This window comes from Tursiops truncatus, chromosome 3 (genome assembly GCF_011762595.2).
Source record: "Tursiops truncatus isolate mTurTru1 chromosome 3, mTurTru1.mat.Y, whole genome shotgun sequence".
Taxonomy (NCBI): Eukaryota; Metazoa; Chordata; class Mammalia; order Artiodactyla; family Delphinidae; genus Tursiops; species Tursiops truncatus.
Window position 1 is genome coordinate 158821889 of NC_047036.1, and position 19261 is coordinate 158841149.

The 19261-nt window shown below is 54.8% G+C and overlaps 1 protein-coding gene across 12 annotated transcripts in view; it reads left to right on the forward strand.

Moving 5' to 3' along the window:
* The first annotated feature begins 200 nt into the window (after positions 1 to 200).
* MYO9B (myosin IXB) overlaps positions 201 to 19261 on the forward strand; it is a 91106-nt gene continuing 72045 nt past the window's right edge. For all 12 annotated transcript variants that reach the window (XM_073803029.1, XM_073803019.1, XM_073803026.1 and 9 more), the window contains exons 1-2: positions 201 to 329; positions 17572 to 18479. In XM_073803029.1, coding sequence (XP_073659130.1) covers positions 17628 to 18479 — 852 coding nt within the window. In that variant the 5' untranslated portion in view covers positions 201 to 329; positions 17572 to 17627. The remainder of the gene's footprint in view (positions 330 to 17571; positions 18480 to 19261) is intronic.

The following is a 19261-nucleotide window of genomic DNA, read 5'->3' on the forward strand; positions in this document are numbered from 1 at the left end:
GTGGCCTTGGGCCGTGTAGAGCGTGGCTGTGGGCAGAGAGGGCGCCTCCTGCTCGCGCGTCTCTCTGTCCTCCCCTCACACTTGGTTTCGCCCAGCAGCGGCAGGGGGCGGTGACGGGGCCGGGTCGGAAGTGATGGGCGGGGATTCGTGTTTCTCCGCCCCCTTGGCGGCCTGGCGTCACGCCCCCGGGCCCGCCCCTCCGGAACCCGGAAGCGGGAGCGCGCGGGGGAGCGGCGGGCGCGGTGGGGCGGAGCGCCCGAAGAGCAGCGGGCTGGCTGCCGGGCGGGGACCCGGGCCGGGACCGGCGGCGCGCGGCGGCCAAGGCCCAGGTGAGTGCCGGGCGGCCGCGGCTCGAGTGTTTGATCTCGAAGCTCGCATCGGCGGGCTGCCTTGTAGAGGGACGGGGCTAAGGGTTAGTTGCGGGGGGGGCGCGAAAGCAGGGGTCGAGGAGGCGGGAACGAGCTTGGGGGTCGTGGAGAGTTTGCAGGAGACGGAGTGGGAACGGGACGATGAAGGAGAAAGTTGATGTGATGAGCCTGGTGAGGGAGTTTTTGGGCGGGTGTGGAGGCAGATCTTGTGGCTTTGAGCAGCTTCTCTGAAGAGGACGTGGCTTAAGTGGTAGTTGGGGGGTCGCAGGAAACGGGGCTGGGAGGGGGAGAAGCAAGGAGGCGGGGTTGAGAGGCCCAGGCTGGGGGTTGAGAGGAGCAAGGCCGGTGGGGGAACAGCCAGGGTGCGATTGGGGGGAACGGTGCAGAACGGCCTGGGGGCGTCTGCCTACGGTGAAGAGGTAGAGGAATGGTGCCTGAGGGAGGGCAGCGCCTGGGACTCAGTGGGTGCTCAGTAAATGTGAGGGGCTCTGAACCCACTGGTGCGGTGGCCGGCCGAGTTGGTAAGAGGGGAAATGGGGGATGGGAGGGGAGGCAGAAGGGGGATGGAAGCCATGGCAAGAAGTGAGGTCTGGTCCAGGGAGAGCCTGGGGAGGAGGGGAGGAAAGGAAAGGACTAGAATGGCCCCGTTCAGACATTGGGGTGCAGACCATGGAGATTTGGGGCCCATCTTACCCTCTTGATTCATCTTATCCCTGACTTCACCCCCAACTGCTGGGGGCCCCAGCTAGTTTCAGCGCCTTCTGGGCGGTATTCAGGACTTGAAAACCCAACACTGTCCTCCTAAGAGCGGACTGGCTAGAGCCTGGGGGTTCTAGGGAGCAAGGAAGGAGCTCTTGGGCCCCCCCCACCCCAGCTATGGGGCCGGAACTGGGTTTCAGAGGGGGCGGGGGTGGGTGCGCACACAGCCGCATGTGCTAGGCTGTCACCACCTCCTCCGAGTTGCATCCTTGGACTTAAATGGGTAAAAAGACATACAGGAAATCTGTCCCCCGGTGGCTGTGAGCTCAGCCTGGGAGAGGCGCCTTGTAGGCCAGGAGTCTAAGGGAAAGCCTCTGCCACACCTCTTTGTCTGAGGTGGGAGCTGGTGGGGATATTGTGCCTTACAGTTGGAGGGTCCCAGCTGCTACCTTCCTGAGGTATGTTCTGGTCTTGGAGTCTCCAAACGCTTAAGGCATCCGGGAGCAGTGGGACGTGACATGGGCAGCTGGAAAGTTGTCTGATGGGCCTGGCTCTGGGGAGGGCCTTGCTCTAAACCGTTTTGATCAGCATTAATTTCTCTTCTTTCCCGACCCTGGGGATCCTTGTCTGGGGCCTGCTAGACGGGCCAAGGAGCCTGGGTTTATAGTGCGTTCAGGACACGAGCCTGGATAGCTTGAATGTAAAGAGGGCCACAGAAAGATGACCACCCCGTTCACTTCCAGAATGTTCTGGCCCTTATGGAAGCTTCTGTAAGCGAGACTCTCAGCTGCGCTTGCCCCAGAACACATGATTAGAGCCCACAGTCATGCCTCATGCAGGTTCTGCGTATGGGCCTGCCCTGGCTGGGACACTCCCCCTCCCCCTCTCCCCCCCCCCACCATGAACTGGATCAGAATCTTCTGGTTCCACAGCCCTGCTGTTGTCTCCTTCCTCCAGGAGCGTGGCCAGGCAGGCTCTCTTGGAGGGTCTTGTGTTGGGGGTCCTAACCTCTGTCAAGTCTCTTTGTCTGTTTCTTTACTTGCAAAATGAATGGATTGGCCTAATCAGTGTTCTGCAACTTTGAAACCCAGCCTTGGTGTCTCCAGCACGCAGCACTGTCTAGTTTTATGCAGCCCCCAACAGGTGAATCCCCACCATGGCGATCCCATTTTTGTTGGGCTTTCCGTCCTACAGTTTATATCTGAATATGATTATCTTACTGCTTCCTTATCTTCCACGTGGGAAATTGGAGTGCCAAATGTGCTTTTGCACATCATACCTGTTCCCAGGGTTTCAGCTGCATCCTTCTGGCTGGAAATCCCTGGGTGAGACCCTCCCTCAGGTCCAGGCCTGTGACTTGGTGAAGCAGGTGGGGACTTGGGAATCTCCCCATTCTGTTTCACTGTAGGATCCATCTTCTATCCCCAACAGAGGCTTGTTAACTCAAAGCTTCCCTTTCCTTGTCTCCCTGAAGTTGTGCGTTTTGGGTGGACCTAGAATTCAGTGAAGCAAGGGCTGATCATGCAAGGTGCTGTGGGCTGGGTCCCAGGGGCAGAGATGAGCCCTTGTGCCCTGGGGGAGGGACATTCTAGTGGGCCACCCTCCCCAGCAGGAATAATGGAGTTCAGAGTAGTTGATCAGTGCAGCAACAGAAGTGGCACAAGAAGTTGTGGGGACAGAATCAGGAACGACCAACACAAGCTTCAGGGCATGGGGGATTCCAGCAAGTTTCCTCAGGAGAGGTGGCTGGCCCTAAGCCAAGCCTTGAAGGATACAGAGGTGTTAAACCAAGTGGGGAAGAGGGAACCACATAAGCACGTCCATGTGCAGCTCTTTATTGAGCATCTTCTGTGATAGATGCTTTTATACCCAACTCTTTTATTCTGCCAACCAGCAGCAAGGGGATTGCAGTTCCTATTTTCTCGATATAGAAACTAGGCTCAGGCAGGTGACGACTTCAGAAATGGCTCGCTGTGCTTTCTAGAAGTACGGAGGATCATTAGTAACCTCACTTTGGCGAAGACCAAATTGCTAGAGCAGTTTCTCAACTGCAGCACCATTGACCTCTGGGGCCGGGTCATTCTTTGCTGTGGGGCCACCCTGTGCATTACAGGATGTCGAGCAGCATCCCTGGCCTTCATACACGAGATGCCAATAGTACACACCCACCCCAAGTTGTGACAACCAAAAATGTCCCCAGACGAGGCTGTGTGTCCCCTGGGGGACAGGAGCACTGCTCTGTAGTAAAATCTGGTTCCCGCTCCAGGCCCACCATTGCCTCGGTGGGTCCTTGGTGTTTGCTGGGCTCCCAGCAAATGGCTACCAAGGGCAGGCGTGGGGAAAAGAGGCCAGCGATTGAATTCTGCCATCTGCTCGGTTCTTAATCTGGAGTCCTGATAAAAAGGAGCCACCACTGGGAATGGACCGAGGGGGAGTTAGAGAACGTGCCCCGAGAATGTGCAGCAGAGGAGGAAGAGGAGGTGAGCTGGGGCCGTCATCACGCGCTGGCACAGCAGATGCCATTGTCTGTCTCCTCTTTGTCTTCCCACTGACCTGGATTTCTGCGGGAACGGTCCTTGTCTCGGAACAAATTGTTGCTTTTCTTCCGAGATTAGAGGTATCAGGTTCTCCTCTCAAAGAGCTACTTTGGAGGTAGCCCCAGATCACTGTGGCTCTTGAAGCCACGTTATCTTCTCGCGTTTGCCCTCTTGGCTCCAGACGCCAGTCCGTCCTCAAGCACAGACTAAGTTTTGCTGTTCACGTGTCCTCCTCTGCTTGTTCCCCGACCATGACATTGCTGCTTTAACTCCAGGGGAGGAAACCACACATTCTGGGGCCCTCTGACCCCTTCTGGATGCTGCCCTCCCCCCAGTCCCCATCCACCAGCCCTTTGTGCACCCAGCATCCCCAACCAACTGTGCCAGGCAGCCCCTGCTCGGCCTCCCCGCCGAGCAAGACAGGCCCTTCTCTCTGCCCTCGTCCCGGAGACGGAGGGACAGAACAAAGGGCTCTGTCTGAGCACCGCCGGGCCCCCGACAAGCCAGCGCACTGCCGGCCGAGGTGCAGAGCCCATCACTTCACCTCTTTGCTTTTTTTCATGTTGGCCTAGAAAGGGCCTTGGAGATGAGGCATGTCTCAAAAACTCAGCCGATGAGTTTGGGTTCTACTCATTTCCTCGTTGAGACTCTGAGCCCGGGCCCCGATGATAAATAAAGTAGTGATTCAAGGGCTCAGCCTGTGGCTTAGTCGGAGCAATGAATAAGCCGTCCTGGTCTGACTCATTCGTTTACATCCCAGTTCTGCCCCGTTTCTTAGGGTTGTGTGTGCGAGAGGGAAGCCAGCTCCAAGCATTTCATGACTGTCACTGCCGCGTGTGCAAGTTTCCTGGGACTGCCGTAGCAAAGTACCACAGGCTAGGTGGCTTAAGCAACAGAAATGTACTGTCTCATGGATCTGGGGGCCAGAAGTCCAAATCAGGGTGTGGGCAGGGTTGGTGCCTTCCAAAGGCCACGGGGGAAGGATGCATTCAGGCCTCCCTCCTTGGCTGGTCAATGGCTGTCTTCTCCCCGAGTCTTCACCCCTGTGTGAGTCTTCACCTTACTTCTGTGTGAGTCCGTGTCCGATTGTCGCTTTGGATCAGGGCCCACCCTAATGACCTCCTTTTGAATGAATCACCTCTTTAAAGGCCCTGTCTCCAAATACAGTCACATTCTCAGGTCCTGGGAAGTAGGACTTCAACATAATGAATTGGCGGGGTAGGGGGCGGGCACACAATTCAGGCTGTAACACTGCATAAGAGACAGATGTCATTTTTATTTAGTGAGGGAATTATCAATAAATAATGGTACTTAGAGAGAATAAGTTCGTTTAGTTTTGTCTCACTCATTTAAATAAACATTTTAGGGTAGGTAGGCAGGTTGGCCATGTCGACTTTGGAAGTGCCCTGTTAGGGAATTTTCCAGATCTTGCACAGGTCCTTATTCTTGGGGTGACAATAGAGAGGCAAGAACAGGACTCGGGAGGAGCAGACCTCATGGGACTTTACAAGGGGTGTGTTTAGAGCCAGGCCTGGGAGACAGTGTGTGCCCACCCAGGGGCCGGCCAAGATTTATAATTGGGGTGTACGGGGGTCCGTGTCCTCAGTATTGCCAGGGTCAAGAGGGGAGTCCAAAAACAACCCATTCATGGAACAAAGTGACTTTGGGACCGGCTGCTGCCACAGGTGATGAGACAAAAGAAGTTTCTGGAAAATCTGAAAGTCATTCCGCAAAAAAGCATTAACAAGCCAGGTGCAGATTTGGCTCTCGGGGATACTGAGGGAGCGGGAATAGCCCTCATCTCTCTGCTCAGAGCACAGATGTCCGGCCAGCAGGCATGTCCACGGAAGTCAGTTTATCAGCCCGGTGAGGGCCGTGAAGTACCTGGCACCAGCGAGCTTGGAACAGGAGCCTGGGCCTGGCTTGAGCTGGCTGATGGAGGGAGAGGAAGGCCCAAGAGCCCCGGCGTGGTCATCTGCCTGCAAGGCCGCTGCTACTGCTGCTGCTTCCTTGCAAACGGGACAGGGTCGGCATCAGGACCGCCCGGGGCTTTACCACGATCTTCCTACTCATCTCTCAGAGCCTCTCCGTCCCATTCGAGGGTGGACAGAACCTGGTGAGCCCAGAGGAGACTTTGAGATTTTGCTTCTCAGATCCTGGGGACGCACCTGGGGCTTTCATTTCCTGGCAGGCGTGCCGGGGTCCAAGGCCACTGCTTGGGAAGATCACCAAGAGTCCTTGGCTGTCACGCGGAGATGCTGTTTATCAGAACGCGTGGCACAAAGAAAGTGTAGGAGCGTAGGCTGGCCCTTAGACCCTCAGGGGGCTGGTCCCTTTCCTCCTGGTGGTCTCGAGGGAGTCTGCCCCCTGGTTTAGCAGGGAGATGAGAGGATGAAGGTGGGGAAGCTAAGGAACAGGGTATCTGGAGTGGAAAAAGAGACTGGAACGGGGGCAGGTGGCCCTAGGCCCCAACAGCTGGGGCAGTCGCCCCACAAGGCCAGCTCCCTCTCTTGGTCCCTCCTTCTAAATATTGTGTAGTCAGGTGAACGTGGGCTTGGAATCATGCTAACATCTTGTGTGCCTGTGAGGCCCTGGGGAGACCCTGAAGTGTGCAAACATTTTTCTTATTTATTGAAAGCATGCTTTCTCAGCCTTGGCATTGGTGACGTCTGGGGCTGGATCATGCTCTGTGGTGGAGACCGTCCTGTGCATTGTAGGGTGTTGAGTGGCGTCCCTGGCCTCCAGCCACCAGATGCCAGTAGCACCGCCTCCCAAGTTGTCACAACCAAAACTGTCTCCATACGTTGCCAGGTGTCCCCTAGGAGAAGAGTCACACCCAGCCCCTGGTGACCGGGCTGGGACAGCAGCCTCCAGAGCCCTACCCGGGGATCTGAACTGCCTTTAAAAGCCAAGCGGCGTTCCCTTGTTCTCTGGGAGCTGCTCAATCTGGTCTCAGGCAGGGCTTTTGTGTGTTGTCGCCGCAGCTCTGCCCGTATAAGGTTCTCAAGGTGGCTTTCCACCAGGGCATGATGACAGGTAGACCGTGTCATTGGAGAGGAGGGTCCCAAAGGGTTCTCCTCTGCCCGCCCAGACCCACTTCCCAGGCTACTTTCCATGTCTTTATGAGCCTACCGGTCAACAGGGAAGGACCCGGAACCCAGCCCCCCACAGGGCCTTGCGGCTCTGCCTTCCTTGTAACCGGAACCTACCTGTGTCCCACAGGCCTGACCCGAATCACCATCAGTCCCCCCAACCCACACCTGCAGGAGCCGCCGGATACCTGCCCCCACCCCGGTCTGCCTGCCACACTAGGCTTGGCTAATCCCTTCCTGATGTCACTCATGTCTCGGTCCTCCCTGTCTCCAACTAGCCAGGGTTCCCCATCAGACTTGCATGAAAATCCGGACTCCTTCCCATGTTCACAAGGCCCTGTGGGATCTGACCTTCCTGACCTCGGCCCTTCCCCCTCCTGCCGGCCACACTGGTCCCCTTGTTCTGAGGCCAGCCCCAGCTGCCCCTGCCCATGGCGCTCACCGCCCTCGCCTGGGCCGCCATCGCCAAGCTCAGCCCATCCATCCTGTCTCACTGCGCAGGCCTTGGCAACTATCTCCTCTGAGCGCCTCCTTGCCTCCTGGTTAATCCGAAGTGACCACCCTGCTCTGGTCAGTTTCTGTCCCCATGACGGCGCTGCTGACGTCCAGGGCCAGATCATTCTCTGCTGTGGGGGCCTGTCCTGCACATTGTAGGGTGTTGAGCGGCATCCCTGGCCTCCACCCACCAGATGCCAGAAGTACCTCCCCTCCCCCCACAGTGGTGACAACCAAATATGTCTCCAGCCATTGCTAACTGTCCCATGGGGTAGGGCAGAATTGCCTGCCGCAATTCCCACCCCGTTGAAAGCTGCTGCACGAACACACTGCATTTTTCCTGTCCAAAGCACTATTGCTGTTGGAAATGCCTCTTCTCTGGTGGGTTGATTTGTCCAGTTCCCTGAAGGCCAGACACTGCCACATTCTTACTCTATTTTGCTGCCAGCCTGGCCTGGCCCGGGGTGGGGTGTGGGCAGTGGAGAAACATTTGTTGACTGGACAGACTTTGAAAGAAGACAGCCTCGTTGGGGACATAGCCACAGACCCCAAGGAGAGGGATCAGCCTCAGGGACAGGTGAATGGACCAGGCTGCCCCAGCACTTGCCTGGAGGAAGAGCCTTCTCTAGGACTCAGACCGGTTGGGCCAGACTAGAAGGCCTAGGGGGATGAATTAGGGAAGTAAGGGACAGTCATGAGAGGGTGTTTGGGATGGGCTTCTCCAGGGATATTTAAGTAAGGCAAAAGAGAGGTGGTGGCCGTTCCTGACCATGGCCTCAATCAAAGCATCCAGTATCTTCTGCAGCAGACCCCTGGATTAATGTCCTGGGGCTGCCGTAAATTGGTACCACAGACTCAGTGGCTTAAACAATAGAAATGGATTCCCTTGCAGCTCTGGAGGCCAGAAGTCCCAAACCAAGGCATCAGCAGGGCCGTGACTCTCCAGAGACTCCGGGGGGAGACCCTTCCTTGCCCCTTCCAGCTTCTGGGGGCTCTGGACGTTCCGTGGCCTGTGGCCGCATCCCCCCCTCACCCAACCTAAACCCTAAACTGTTCTCCAGCTCTGAGCTGCCAAGACTGAGAAACATACTTCTTTTGTAGCTATTTCTCAGCATGTCCATCTTTCCAATAACTTCACGTGATCATTTCCTAAAAAAACCCCAACAGGCTCAAGGAAACACGTGTGGAAAAGTGGAAACGCGCTGACTTCTAAACGGTGTTTCCTAACTGACTCTGCTGTAACGCCGGCCCTCTCCTTTTAACTTGAGGATGATTTCATCCAATAAACATGTGGCTTCAAATTATGGCCTTATATAAACGAAGCGGCTATGCTACACTTTTTGGAGGCCCCCGTCCTCCTTATTTTCCAGCCAATTCCAACTCATTCGCCAAGCTGATCGGCAGAACCTCACTTTTTCACGCATCAGACCTTGGCCGGGCCTTGAGAGCGGCTCATTCACATTTGTCCACTCATCCCGAGGGCCGAATTTTTGGTGGCCTCCCCCTCTTCCCTGTGCCTCCTTTCTCTGAGAGCATGAGACAAAGGCCCTGAACTGAGGCGCACATCCCCTCCAAGCGCTGAAAGGACACCAGTATGGCGTTTGCAAAAACCTTTTTAGTTTTTCAACGTTCAGGTTTCTCAGCGGGAATTCATTTTATCGTGCGCAGAAGATTGGCCATTAGTAACATTGAGATTCACAGTGATGTGCAGCCACCACCTCTGTCTAGTTCCAGAACATTTCCGTCACCCCAAAAGGAAACCCTGTCCCCATCAGCAGTCTCTCCCATTCCCCTCCCCCAGCCCCTGGCAACCACTCATCTGCCTTCAGTCTCTGTGGATTTGCTTATTCTGGACGTTTCACGTCAACGGGATCATACTTGGTATCTGGCTTCTTTCACTCAGCATGATGTTTTGGAGGTTCATCCACGTTGTAGGGTGTGTCAGCACTTCATTCCTTTTTATCGATGAGTAATATTCCCCTGGGTGGGTGGACCCTATTTTGTTTATCCACTCATCCTTTTTTTTCTGGCTGTTCCGGGTCTTAGTGGCGGCACTCGGGATCTTTGTTGCCACGTGCAGGATCTTCTTGGCGGCATGTGGGATCTCTTGGTTGCACCATGTGAACTCTTAGTTGCAGCACGCATGTGGGCTCTAGCTCCCTGACCAGGGATCGAACCCGGGCCCCCTGCATTGGGAGCTCGGGGTCTTAGCCACTGGACCAGCAGGGAAGTCCCATATCCACTCATCCTTTGATGGGCACTTCCCTTCCACCTTTTTGGCTCTTTCATACAGGAATTTTATAGTCTGACAGGTTGGTTTCCATTTTGTGATGAGGGCATAGTTCTCCGATGAGTTCCAGGTAGACGGATCCTATCAGTTTAGGGACGGGTTTTGCTTCCTGTTCACATCGCGTGTGCTTCTGTAAGCATTAGTCAGAAGGCAGAACAGGCATTTTAACTTCGGGGCATTTGAAGAGGCGGTTTGGCTCAAAGACAGACACACGGCTTTTCAGGACCTGCTGCCCCCAACACACGGCCGCAGCGTGCAATTGCCACTTCGCCGAGCTATGCCCCCTGGGGACCCAGGGCCCCCAGTTCCTCAGTCCCAGACCTGCTTCCTTTCATTCCAGGCACAGTCTGGGGATTCTTGGGGTGCAGGTTTCACATCCCCTTGTAGAAAGTACCTTAAGCCACAACGTGACTGGCTTCCAGGTCTCAGGCTCTGTTAAGACTCCGTGAGGAAGACGTGCTTAGAAGCCAGAGAAAACATCTGAGCTCCTCCGAGAAAGATGTCACTGTTTAAGGGCATCCCCTGAAGCTGTGGTAATCACAGTATGGCTCCACGCACATATCAACAGCCCAGAGGCAGACCCGCGTGTGTAACATAACTTAACGTGTGATCTTTAACAAAGGAGCCTCCCTGGTCTGGGGAGAGACAGATTCTTTAAGAAAAAGCATTAAAACAATTGCTTCACTCTTTGGAGACCATCTGGATTTTCCTTGCACTTCCCACACTGTACCGGGTTGACTGGTGTCCCCCAAAATTCATTCCACCCGGAACCTCAGAATGTGACCTTGATTAGAAATAAGGCATCTGCGGATGTTAAGATCTCAAGGTGGCTTCATCCTGAATCCAATAACTGGTGTCTTTATAAGACGAGAGGAGGACACAGAGACAGAGAAGGCCTCCATGTGATGTTGGGCCAGCAAATCGGAGTAATGCACCTACAAACCAAGGGTCACCGGAAGCCAGGAGAGTCATGGGATGGTTTCATCCTCAGAGCCTCCGGAAGGAGCCAGCCCTGCCCACGCCTTGATTTTGGACTCATCCAGAAATGCAAGACAGTACATTTCTCTTGTTTTAAGCCACCTGGTTTATAGTACTCTGTCACAGCAGCCCTAGGAAACTCTTACACCCTCCAGTATAATTTCCAGATGGATAAAGACTGAAATGTAAAGAGTAAGTCCAGGGAGGGAGAGGAATACAGAGTGTGGTTCCATGCTCCCCAGCTCTGGGAGGGGAATGTGCGATAGACATCATGAAAGAAATGACCCACAGATCTGACTGCCTGGAAAATGTAGTATTTGTATCAAAAAACACCATACGCAAAAGTAAATCTGTATGAATTAGATTCATCAGACGTCGCAAAGAGTTAATACCATTCCTATACAAAGAGCGCCTCCAAATCAATGAGCTAGGTAGGCATGGTTCAGTGGGAGAAAAAGGGCAACGGATATGAACAGCTTCCAGAAACAGAAAAATCGTTACTGAATACAGTGAATTGTCAAAAAACCCAGCCTGACAGGATTATAAGTGACAAAATGCTCTTTTGTGCCCACTGATGGCCATGGGTTGAGAAAAATATTGATCCTCGGTGCCAGTGAGGATGCTTTGAGGCAGCACTTCTCAGGCTGCTCCGGGCAGACCTCTCACTTGGGTGGGCCTCTCCGGAAGTCACTTTGGCAGAGGGGGTCAGGGGCCTTCGTAGTGAGGATGTAGAGCGGATCAGATCAGCCCAGTGTTCAGGTTCAGGTGGTGCCACGTGTGGAATGAGGAGTCTCTGGGTCTAAGAGGGCGCATCCGCATTGGGAACAGAGCTGCCTGGGATCTGGCTGAGGGGTCCGAGGGGCATTCCAACCTGAGGACGAGGACAGGGGACACGGATGGCACTGGAAGGAGGCAGCAGTGTGGGGCCGGCCCCCGTCTGAGATGCAGGGGAGGGAAGGGGAGGGCAGGGTGCCAGACCCGTGGTGATGGCCTGGTCGGTGTCTCATGGGAATGCAGCCCGGGCTGGGGGAAGCAGACTTCCCCCTGTGGGTTGGAGGCTTTGGGCAGCTTCTCCGTGGCTGGAGGGGGCCTGCAAGCCTGGGCCTGGCTGGGTGGGGAACAGCCAGAGTACGTCCAAGAACTGCTCCCTGCAGCAGCCAGTCTACCAGCGGAGGGCTGTGCTATATGGGCCTTGATGGCCAGGGGCTGAGCGCTGGCCAGAGGGCGTCCCCGAGGGGCCCTGTGTTGGGACACTCACACCTAGACCAATGCTTCCAGGCGCTGCCCTGCAATGGCCCAGAGGATGGAGACAAGGGTCCCTCAGGGGCCCTCCTGACCTCCTGGTGAGAAGAGAAGGCTGTTCTAGGGACAGCAGACAGGATGTGGTCAGTGGGAGGAGCAGGGAGCAAACCCCCTGGGTGTTTGGGGCTGGAGGTGGGGTGGGCGTCCCTGGGCACGAGCTTAGCCCCTGATGGGGGAGTGCAACAGAGTGGATGGGCTCCAGGGGCAGGTCCAGGCGACACCTGATCCCCACGGCTGCAGAGCAAGTGAGCAGGACCAGGAAAGGCATGATTGGCAGGAGCTGGGTGGCGTCTCTGGAGAGGGGAGCAGTGGTTTCTACTGCATGGGGGCATAGCGGACCGAGGGACGGCTGCGAGCAGGAAGGACCAGCTCCAGGCTGCGTGGAAGCCAGGAGGGAACTCGACCCTGGACTGGAGAAGGATTTACTAGTGTCTCTGGTGTTCAGGCCCATGAGCTATTTCAGTGGGAGGGTGGGAGGGTCCCCCCCGCCCGGGAAGGGGGAAAAGGGAGCCGCTCTGAGAGGAGAGTGCAGGCTCCCTGGGGAGCAGGACCTGGTGAGGCTGGCTGGGCATGGGGAGGGCCCCACGGGCAGGTGCAGGGGTGGAGTTTCCCAGGATGCAGATGTGGTGGGCCTACGTGGGCTATGACGGCTGGAGGGGCAGCTGCTGCAGGGTGGGTCAGGTGGGCCCTGCGGGGACTCCTGTGAGGGCCCCCAGCTGGTGTCCACCCTGCCCCACCCCTTCTCTTTGGCCGGCCCAGTCAGCAGACCCCTTGAGCAAGGCTTATCTATTAGTACTTCCTCCTGGCCTGGGGGTGGGGTGTGCACTGGCTGGACCTGTGACTGCCCCCATGGCCCCCAGTCTCAAGAGTATGGAGTCCCCTCCTCCTCCCACCAAGGGGCCCAGAGCTGTAAAAGTCCCCCGTGGGCTCCGAGGCTGCCTCATGATCAGCGAGCCCTGGAGGATGTGGGGCAGCACAGAGCTCAGCGGGCCATACAGCCTTCAGCCTGTCCCAGCGTCAACCAGACCCTTGTCAGGGCAGGTGACAGAGACTCCTGCGAGCAAGGTCACATGGTTGGGCCCTGATGGCTTCTCGCTCAGCCAGCTCGGTGTCTGCTGGGAGGAGATAGCAGGCGCATCCCTGTGACCTTTCTGCTGCCTGCATCCAGGCAGCTTGGGCGTGAGACCATCCAAAGCCCCTGGTCCTTGAGCTGGAACGTGCCCCCAGAAGTTGTGGCGCTCGTGAGCCGTGTCTCCACGAGTGCGTGTCACAGAGGTTCAGGCTCTGCCTGAAGCCCTGGGTCTGCGCGCGCGTGTGTGTGTGTGTGCACGCATGTGAGTGTGGGTGTGTTCAAATGAAATTCTGTTTGTGCATGTGTGTCCATGTTTGTGTGTGTGCATGTGTGAGCACGGTCGTGTGAGAGTGTGCATTCAATCACGCGTGTCTGTGTCTGCACGTGTGCTCACATTCGTACATGTACGTTCACAAGCTCACACGTGCGTTCATGTGGCCCTGATTAAGGTGCAGATCTACAGTTTGGGCTCCTGCCTCTCTCACCAGGCTTGGAAGCGCATAAACTACCCACCCTCCACAGCCTTGTGGGGCTGCCCAGGAACGTCCTGCAGTTAGCTCTCATAGTTTCCAGGGGACGGTCAGGTGGGCAGCACCACCTGGCACCTCTGAACACAGACAAGTTCATAGACTCCCAGCCGTTTCCCTGCAGTGGCATCCGAGGAACTCGGTGGCTGGGCTCGAGGATTGGGCATTTTGAAAAGAAAGCAAGAGGTTTTTAAAAGTTGCACTCCGCGGCATGTGTTTGTTCTTAAAATGTTAGAAAATGGGCTTCCCTGGAGTCGCAGTGGTTGAGAGTCTGCCTGCCGATGCAGGGGACACGGGTTCGTGCCCCGGTCCGGGAAGATCCCACACGCCGCGGAGCGGCTGGGCCCGTGAGCCATGGCCGCTGGGCCTGCGCGTCCGGAGCCTGTGCTCCGCAACGGGAGAGGCCACAACAGTGAGAGGCCCGCGTACAGCAAAAAAAAAAAAAAGTTGCACTCCTGGGGAATTCGGTCCTTTCATAATCCACATTCTTTGTTTTAAACAGCTTTATTGGGTGTAATCAGTACACTATAAATGGCGCTTATTTGAAGTGTGTGATTGGATGAGTTGTGACACATGCAAGCGCCCAGGAGCCCACGACCACGATCAAGATCGTGAGCACATCCATCACCCCAAAAATCTCCCTGACCCCTTTGTCCTCCCGCCCTGGCCCCCTCCTCCAAGCGGCCAACAATCAGTTTTCTGTCTCTAATTAATTTACACTTTTTAGAAATTTACGTACAGTTGACCCTTGAACAACGCAGGGGTTGAGGACGCTGACCTTCATATACAAAATCAAAATATTCAAAAATCCATGTATAAGGACTTCCCTGGTGGTCCAGCGGTTAAGACTCCATAGCTCCCATTGCACGGGGCCCGGGATCGATCCCTGGTCAGGGAACTAGATCCTGCGTGCCAACTAAGAGCCCGCATGCCGCAACTAAAAAAGATCCCACAAGCCGCAATTGGAAAAAAAAAAAAAAAAAAGATCCTGTGTGCAGCAGCTAAGACCAGTCGCAGCCAAATAAATAAATATTAAAAAAAAAAATCCGTGTATAACTTCGCAGTTGGCTCTCCATATCTGTGGCTCTCCATCCTGGGGTTCAACCAACCACAGATTATGTCATACTAAAGTACATATTTAGTGAAAAAAATCTGCATATAAGTGAACCCACAGAATTCAAACCCATGTTGTTCAAGGGTCACCTGTATGTGGAATCATATAATATGTACTCTTGAAAATTTTATTGAGATGAAATTTATATAATATTAAATTACCCACATAAAGTGAACAATTCAGTGGTATTTAGCATATTTGTAATGTTTTGCAAGCATCACCTCTATCTAGCTCCAGAACTTTTCCATCACCCCAAAAGGAAACCCTGTGTCCATCAGGAGTCTCTCCCCATTCCCCCGCCTCTTCACTTCCCAGACCCTGGGAACCACTGGTCTACTTACTATTTCTATGGATTTGCCTGTCCTGGACGTTTCATATAAATGGGCTCATACAACATGTGGCCTTTGGTCTCTGTCTTCTTTCATTCAGCATAATGTTTTCAGAGTTCATCCACATTGTAGCATGAATCAGTAACATTCCATTCTGTAGATAGACCACATTCTGTTCATCCATTCATCAGCTGATGGAAATTTGGGTTGTTTCCACCTTTTGGCTATTGTGAATAGGGTTGCTGTGAACGTGTGTGTCCAAGTATCTGTTTGAATCCCTGTCTTTAAGTCTTTTGGGTCCATACCTAGGAGTGGAATTGCTGGGTCTATAGGTACTCTTTTTCGCCTTCTGTCTTTCACTCAGCACACAGATTCTGAGATTGTTCCATGTTGTTCCATGCTGTTGTGACGTTTGTGTTGTGTCCCTTCTCACAGCTGAGTCATGTTCCATTGTATGGTGGTTTATTCGTCCATTCACTGGTTTGTGTACGTTCAGGTTGTTGCTAGTCTGGGACTTTTAGAAACAATGCCATTAAGAACATTCATGTAGGGACTTCCCTGGTGGTGCAGTGGTTAAGAATCCGCCTGCCAATGCAGGGGACACGGGTTCGATCCCTGGTCCAGGAAGATCCCAGGTGCCGCAGACCAACTGAGCCCGTGCACCGTAACTACTGAGCCTGCGCTCTAGAGCCCGTGAGCCACAACTACTGAAGCCCGCGCGCCTAGAGCCCGTGCTCCACAACAAGAGAAGCCGCCACAATGAGAAGCCCGCGCACCGCAACAAAGAGTAGCCCCCTCTCACCGCAACTAGAGAAAGCCCGCGTGCAGCAACAAAGACCCAACACAGCCATAAATTAATTAATTATAGAAAAAAAGAACATTCATGTACAATCTCTGTATGAACATCTGCTTCATTTCTCTTAAGTCCTAGGAGTGACTCCTAGGAGGGGGTCACATGCTAGGTATATAATTAACTTTTAAAGAAACTGCCGGAGTGTTTCCAGAGTAGATGAGCCCCACCGTTTCATAGAATTTTTCTGCAGGATACTGTGGCTTTTTGAAAAAAGACACTTATCAACGTTCACATCCATTTATCTGCTAATTCTACATGAGCGAACTGATCCCAAGGAAGTGCTCAGACTTGGACACGAAGATGTGCGTCCAAGGACTCAGAAATCATGTTTCAAAGCGTATTTCATGGCACGGAGAAATGTTCATCTGTACCAACATACCACATTAAGAGCAATTCAGGTTTTATTAAAACATGTAACATCTATTAAACTGGAAGGAAATATACCAAAGTTACTTAATAATTTGGAGGAAAGTTTAGAAAATTAAATACTCCCATCTCCCCCAACCTTCCTACCTGTTGCCACTACCTACCTACCTGTTTGTAGCAGCTTCATAATGTCTGGTTTTGTTCAGCCTCACCCATCCCCCACCCTCCTAACACTGCTGTGGGACTCAGTTTCCCAGAACCCAGATCATCTCAGCCTCTGAGTCATGCTTCTGTCCAGGGCAGAGGTCTGCATACTGTTGCTACAAAAGACTAGAAAATAAGTACGTTCAACTTTCCAGGTCTTAAGGTTACTAATCTGTGTTGTGACTATTCACTTATGCTGATATAACGAAGACAGCTGTGGACAGTATGTACATGAATGGGCAGAGCTTCGTTGTGAACTCCTCTTCATCCCTCAGAACCCCTCTTAGATGTTACCGTTCCCCTAAAGCCTTCTCTGGCTCTTGGGAACAGTAACTTCTCACGCTCATGGTTGATGTTCTCTCACATTTGTTTGCATATTAGCTTCTCCCGCTGGGCTTTGAGCCAAGGTCTCGTTCATCTTTTTATCTTCAGTCACGCTTGGGTGGCACACAGTGGGCCCCCACGTGACCCACACTGCCTTTCTGCCTTTTGCACCAAGACACAAAATGAGCTGTTGCCAGGACTGGCTGCCTTTTCTCTCTTTCTCGAAATGTCTTTAGGAGCAAATGCATTTTGTCCAGGGAACCCTGTTGCATTGAGTCATCATGTCTCCCCAGTTTCCTCTGCCTGGGATGACTCCTTGGTCTTTCCTTGTTGCTCGTGACCTTCACAGTCTTGGCGAGGACTGCCGGGCGTCCCACAGGATGCCCCCAATTTGGGGCTGATGTTCTTGTCATGATTGGAATGGGGTTGTGGGTTCTGGAAGCAAATGCACTCTGAGCAGTTCTCTCGAGCGAGTTTTTGGGGGCCCTCCCTGAGTTCATCCTCCTCAGTGGGGTTTCAGGTACCCGGGGGTTTCAAGGTCCCTGAGTTTTGGAGCAGGTTCAGTCTTGCTCATCCCAACCTTCCTCTCGCAACCTTCCTCATGTGTTTTGGGGACATAACCAAGGCCCATGGGGCCGCGTCTTCATCCACTTAGGGATCTGCCAGGGGAGGTTTTGTCAAGAGAGGCGAGTCCAGGAAGGGCTGAGCTCTGAGATGGTTGCGGCCATTGGACTTGAGGGTTGAGAGGCTGGTGGGGAGGGACGGGGCCTGGGACGGAGCAGACTCCAGGGGAAGGGTTTGATCTTGGCAGGAGGGGCCTGGCAATGTCGCTCTGCAGGAGCTACAGACCTTAGGTGAGTGTCACGTTTAAGGACAGATAAGGCTCTTCGGCCCTTCTGGCTTTTCAAGAGAGCCCACGGAGTCAGGCCATGGGCCTGAGGCTGTCTGTCCAGAGGTGAATGTCAGTGTCCCCCCACCCCCACCTCCGCCCTTCTGATTTTGCCACCCTCTTCCCTTCCAGCTCCAGGACGCGCGCCCCGAGCCCGGGAGGCATGCTGAGGCCAGGCCGCCGGCAGGATGAGTGTGAAAGAGGCGGGCAGCTCCGGCCACCGGGGGCAGGCGGCCTACCACCTGCACATCTACCCGCAGCTGGCCACCAGCGAGAGCCAGACCCCGTGCCAGGCCTCGTGCCGCGTGACAGCCACCAAGGACAGCACCACATCCGACGTCATCCAGGACGCCATCGCCAGCCTGCAGCTGGACGGCAGCAAGCGCTACGTGCTGGTGGAGGTCAAGGAGACGGGCGGGGAGGAGTGGGTGCTGGATGCCAACGACTCGCCTGTACACCGTGTGCTGCTGTGGCCACGGCGGGCGCAGGACGAGCACCCCCAGGAGGACGGCTACTACTTCCTGCTGCAGGAGCGCAACGCAGACGGGACCATCAAGTACGTGCACATGCAGCTCATGTCCCAGGCCACGGCCACCCGGCGCCTGGTGGAGCGTGGCCTCCTGCCTCGGCCGCAGGCGGACTTTGATGACCTGTGCAACCTCCCTGAACTGACCGAGGAGAACCTCCTGAAGAACCTCAAACACCGCTTCCTGCAGCAGAAGATCTACACGTATGCCGGGAGCATCCTCGTGGCCGTCAACCCCTTCAAGTTCCTCCCCATCTACAACCCCAAGTACGTGAAGATGTACGAGAACCAGCAGCTGGGCAAGCTGGAGCCACACGTGTTCGCGCTGGCCGACGTCGCCTACTACGCCATGCTCCGGAAGCACGTCAACCAGTGCATCGTCATCTCAGGCGAGAGCGGCTCCGGCAAGACGCAGAGCACCAACTTCCTGATCCACTGCCTCACCGCCCTGAGCCAGAAGGGCTACGCCAGCGGCGTCGAGAGGACCATCCTCGGTGCTGGTCCGGTGCTGGAGGTGAGCGGGACTGCTCGGCGGAGGGGCCTTCACGCCTGGGTTTGGTTATCGTTCAGATGACGGCCATGGAGGAAACAGTTATACTCACGTTTTCCAGAAACAGGAGGCTTGGCATTCCATGCAGGGCCACACAGGGAGGCACCAGGGCTCAGCAGGAGGCAGCAGGAGCCAGGGGAGGGTGTAGGCAGGAGTCTGTCGTGGTTTTCACGGGAAGGGTCCGGTGAGGCAGGGTAAGCAGGCTTAGGGTGCCTAGTTTGAATAATTTCAGAGTTTGGGAGCATAAAGGCTGCCCTGGTTGTCTGGTACTTGGCCCTGGGGTAATCAGGGCAGGGAGAGAGTAGCCCTGAGTGTGAGAACGTGATAATGGTGGGGGGCGGTGTAGGCTCTGAAATGGTTGGTTTGTATTCGGAAGGCGTGTTGGTAGGAGAGTCCTTTGCTTTCTCTAGGACTCGGCCAGCCCTGGCGGGGGCAGTCCCTCCAGGGTCAGCCAGGCCCCAGGTGTCAAAACATCAGAATAGAGAAAATAACAAGGCCTGATCAATGCCTTGATGTCCTCTTAACGTACTCCCAACGTCTGGAGGGGCGGCAGTCTGCACTCCGGATCCCAGAAAGGAAAGGATGGCGTGTCCAAACTGAATAGTTCACTGTGGGGTGTTTCTGGCAGGGAGTGGGACCGTGGGGTAGAAGGAAGCCAGCAAGGTGAGTTCAGACCTGGGGGCTGGGGACGGGCTAGAGGAGGGGCTGCTTGGCAGTGCCTAAGAGTCAGCGGGGGAGGAAATGCC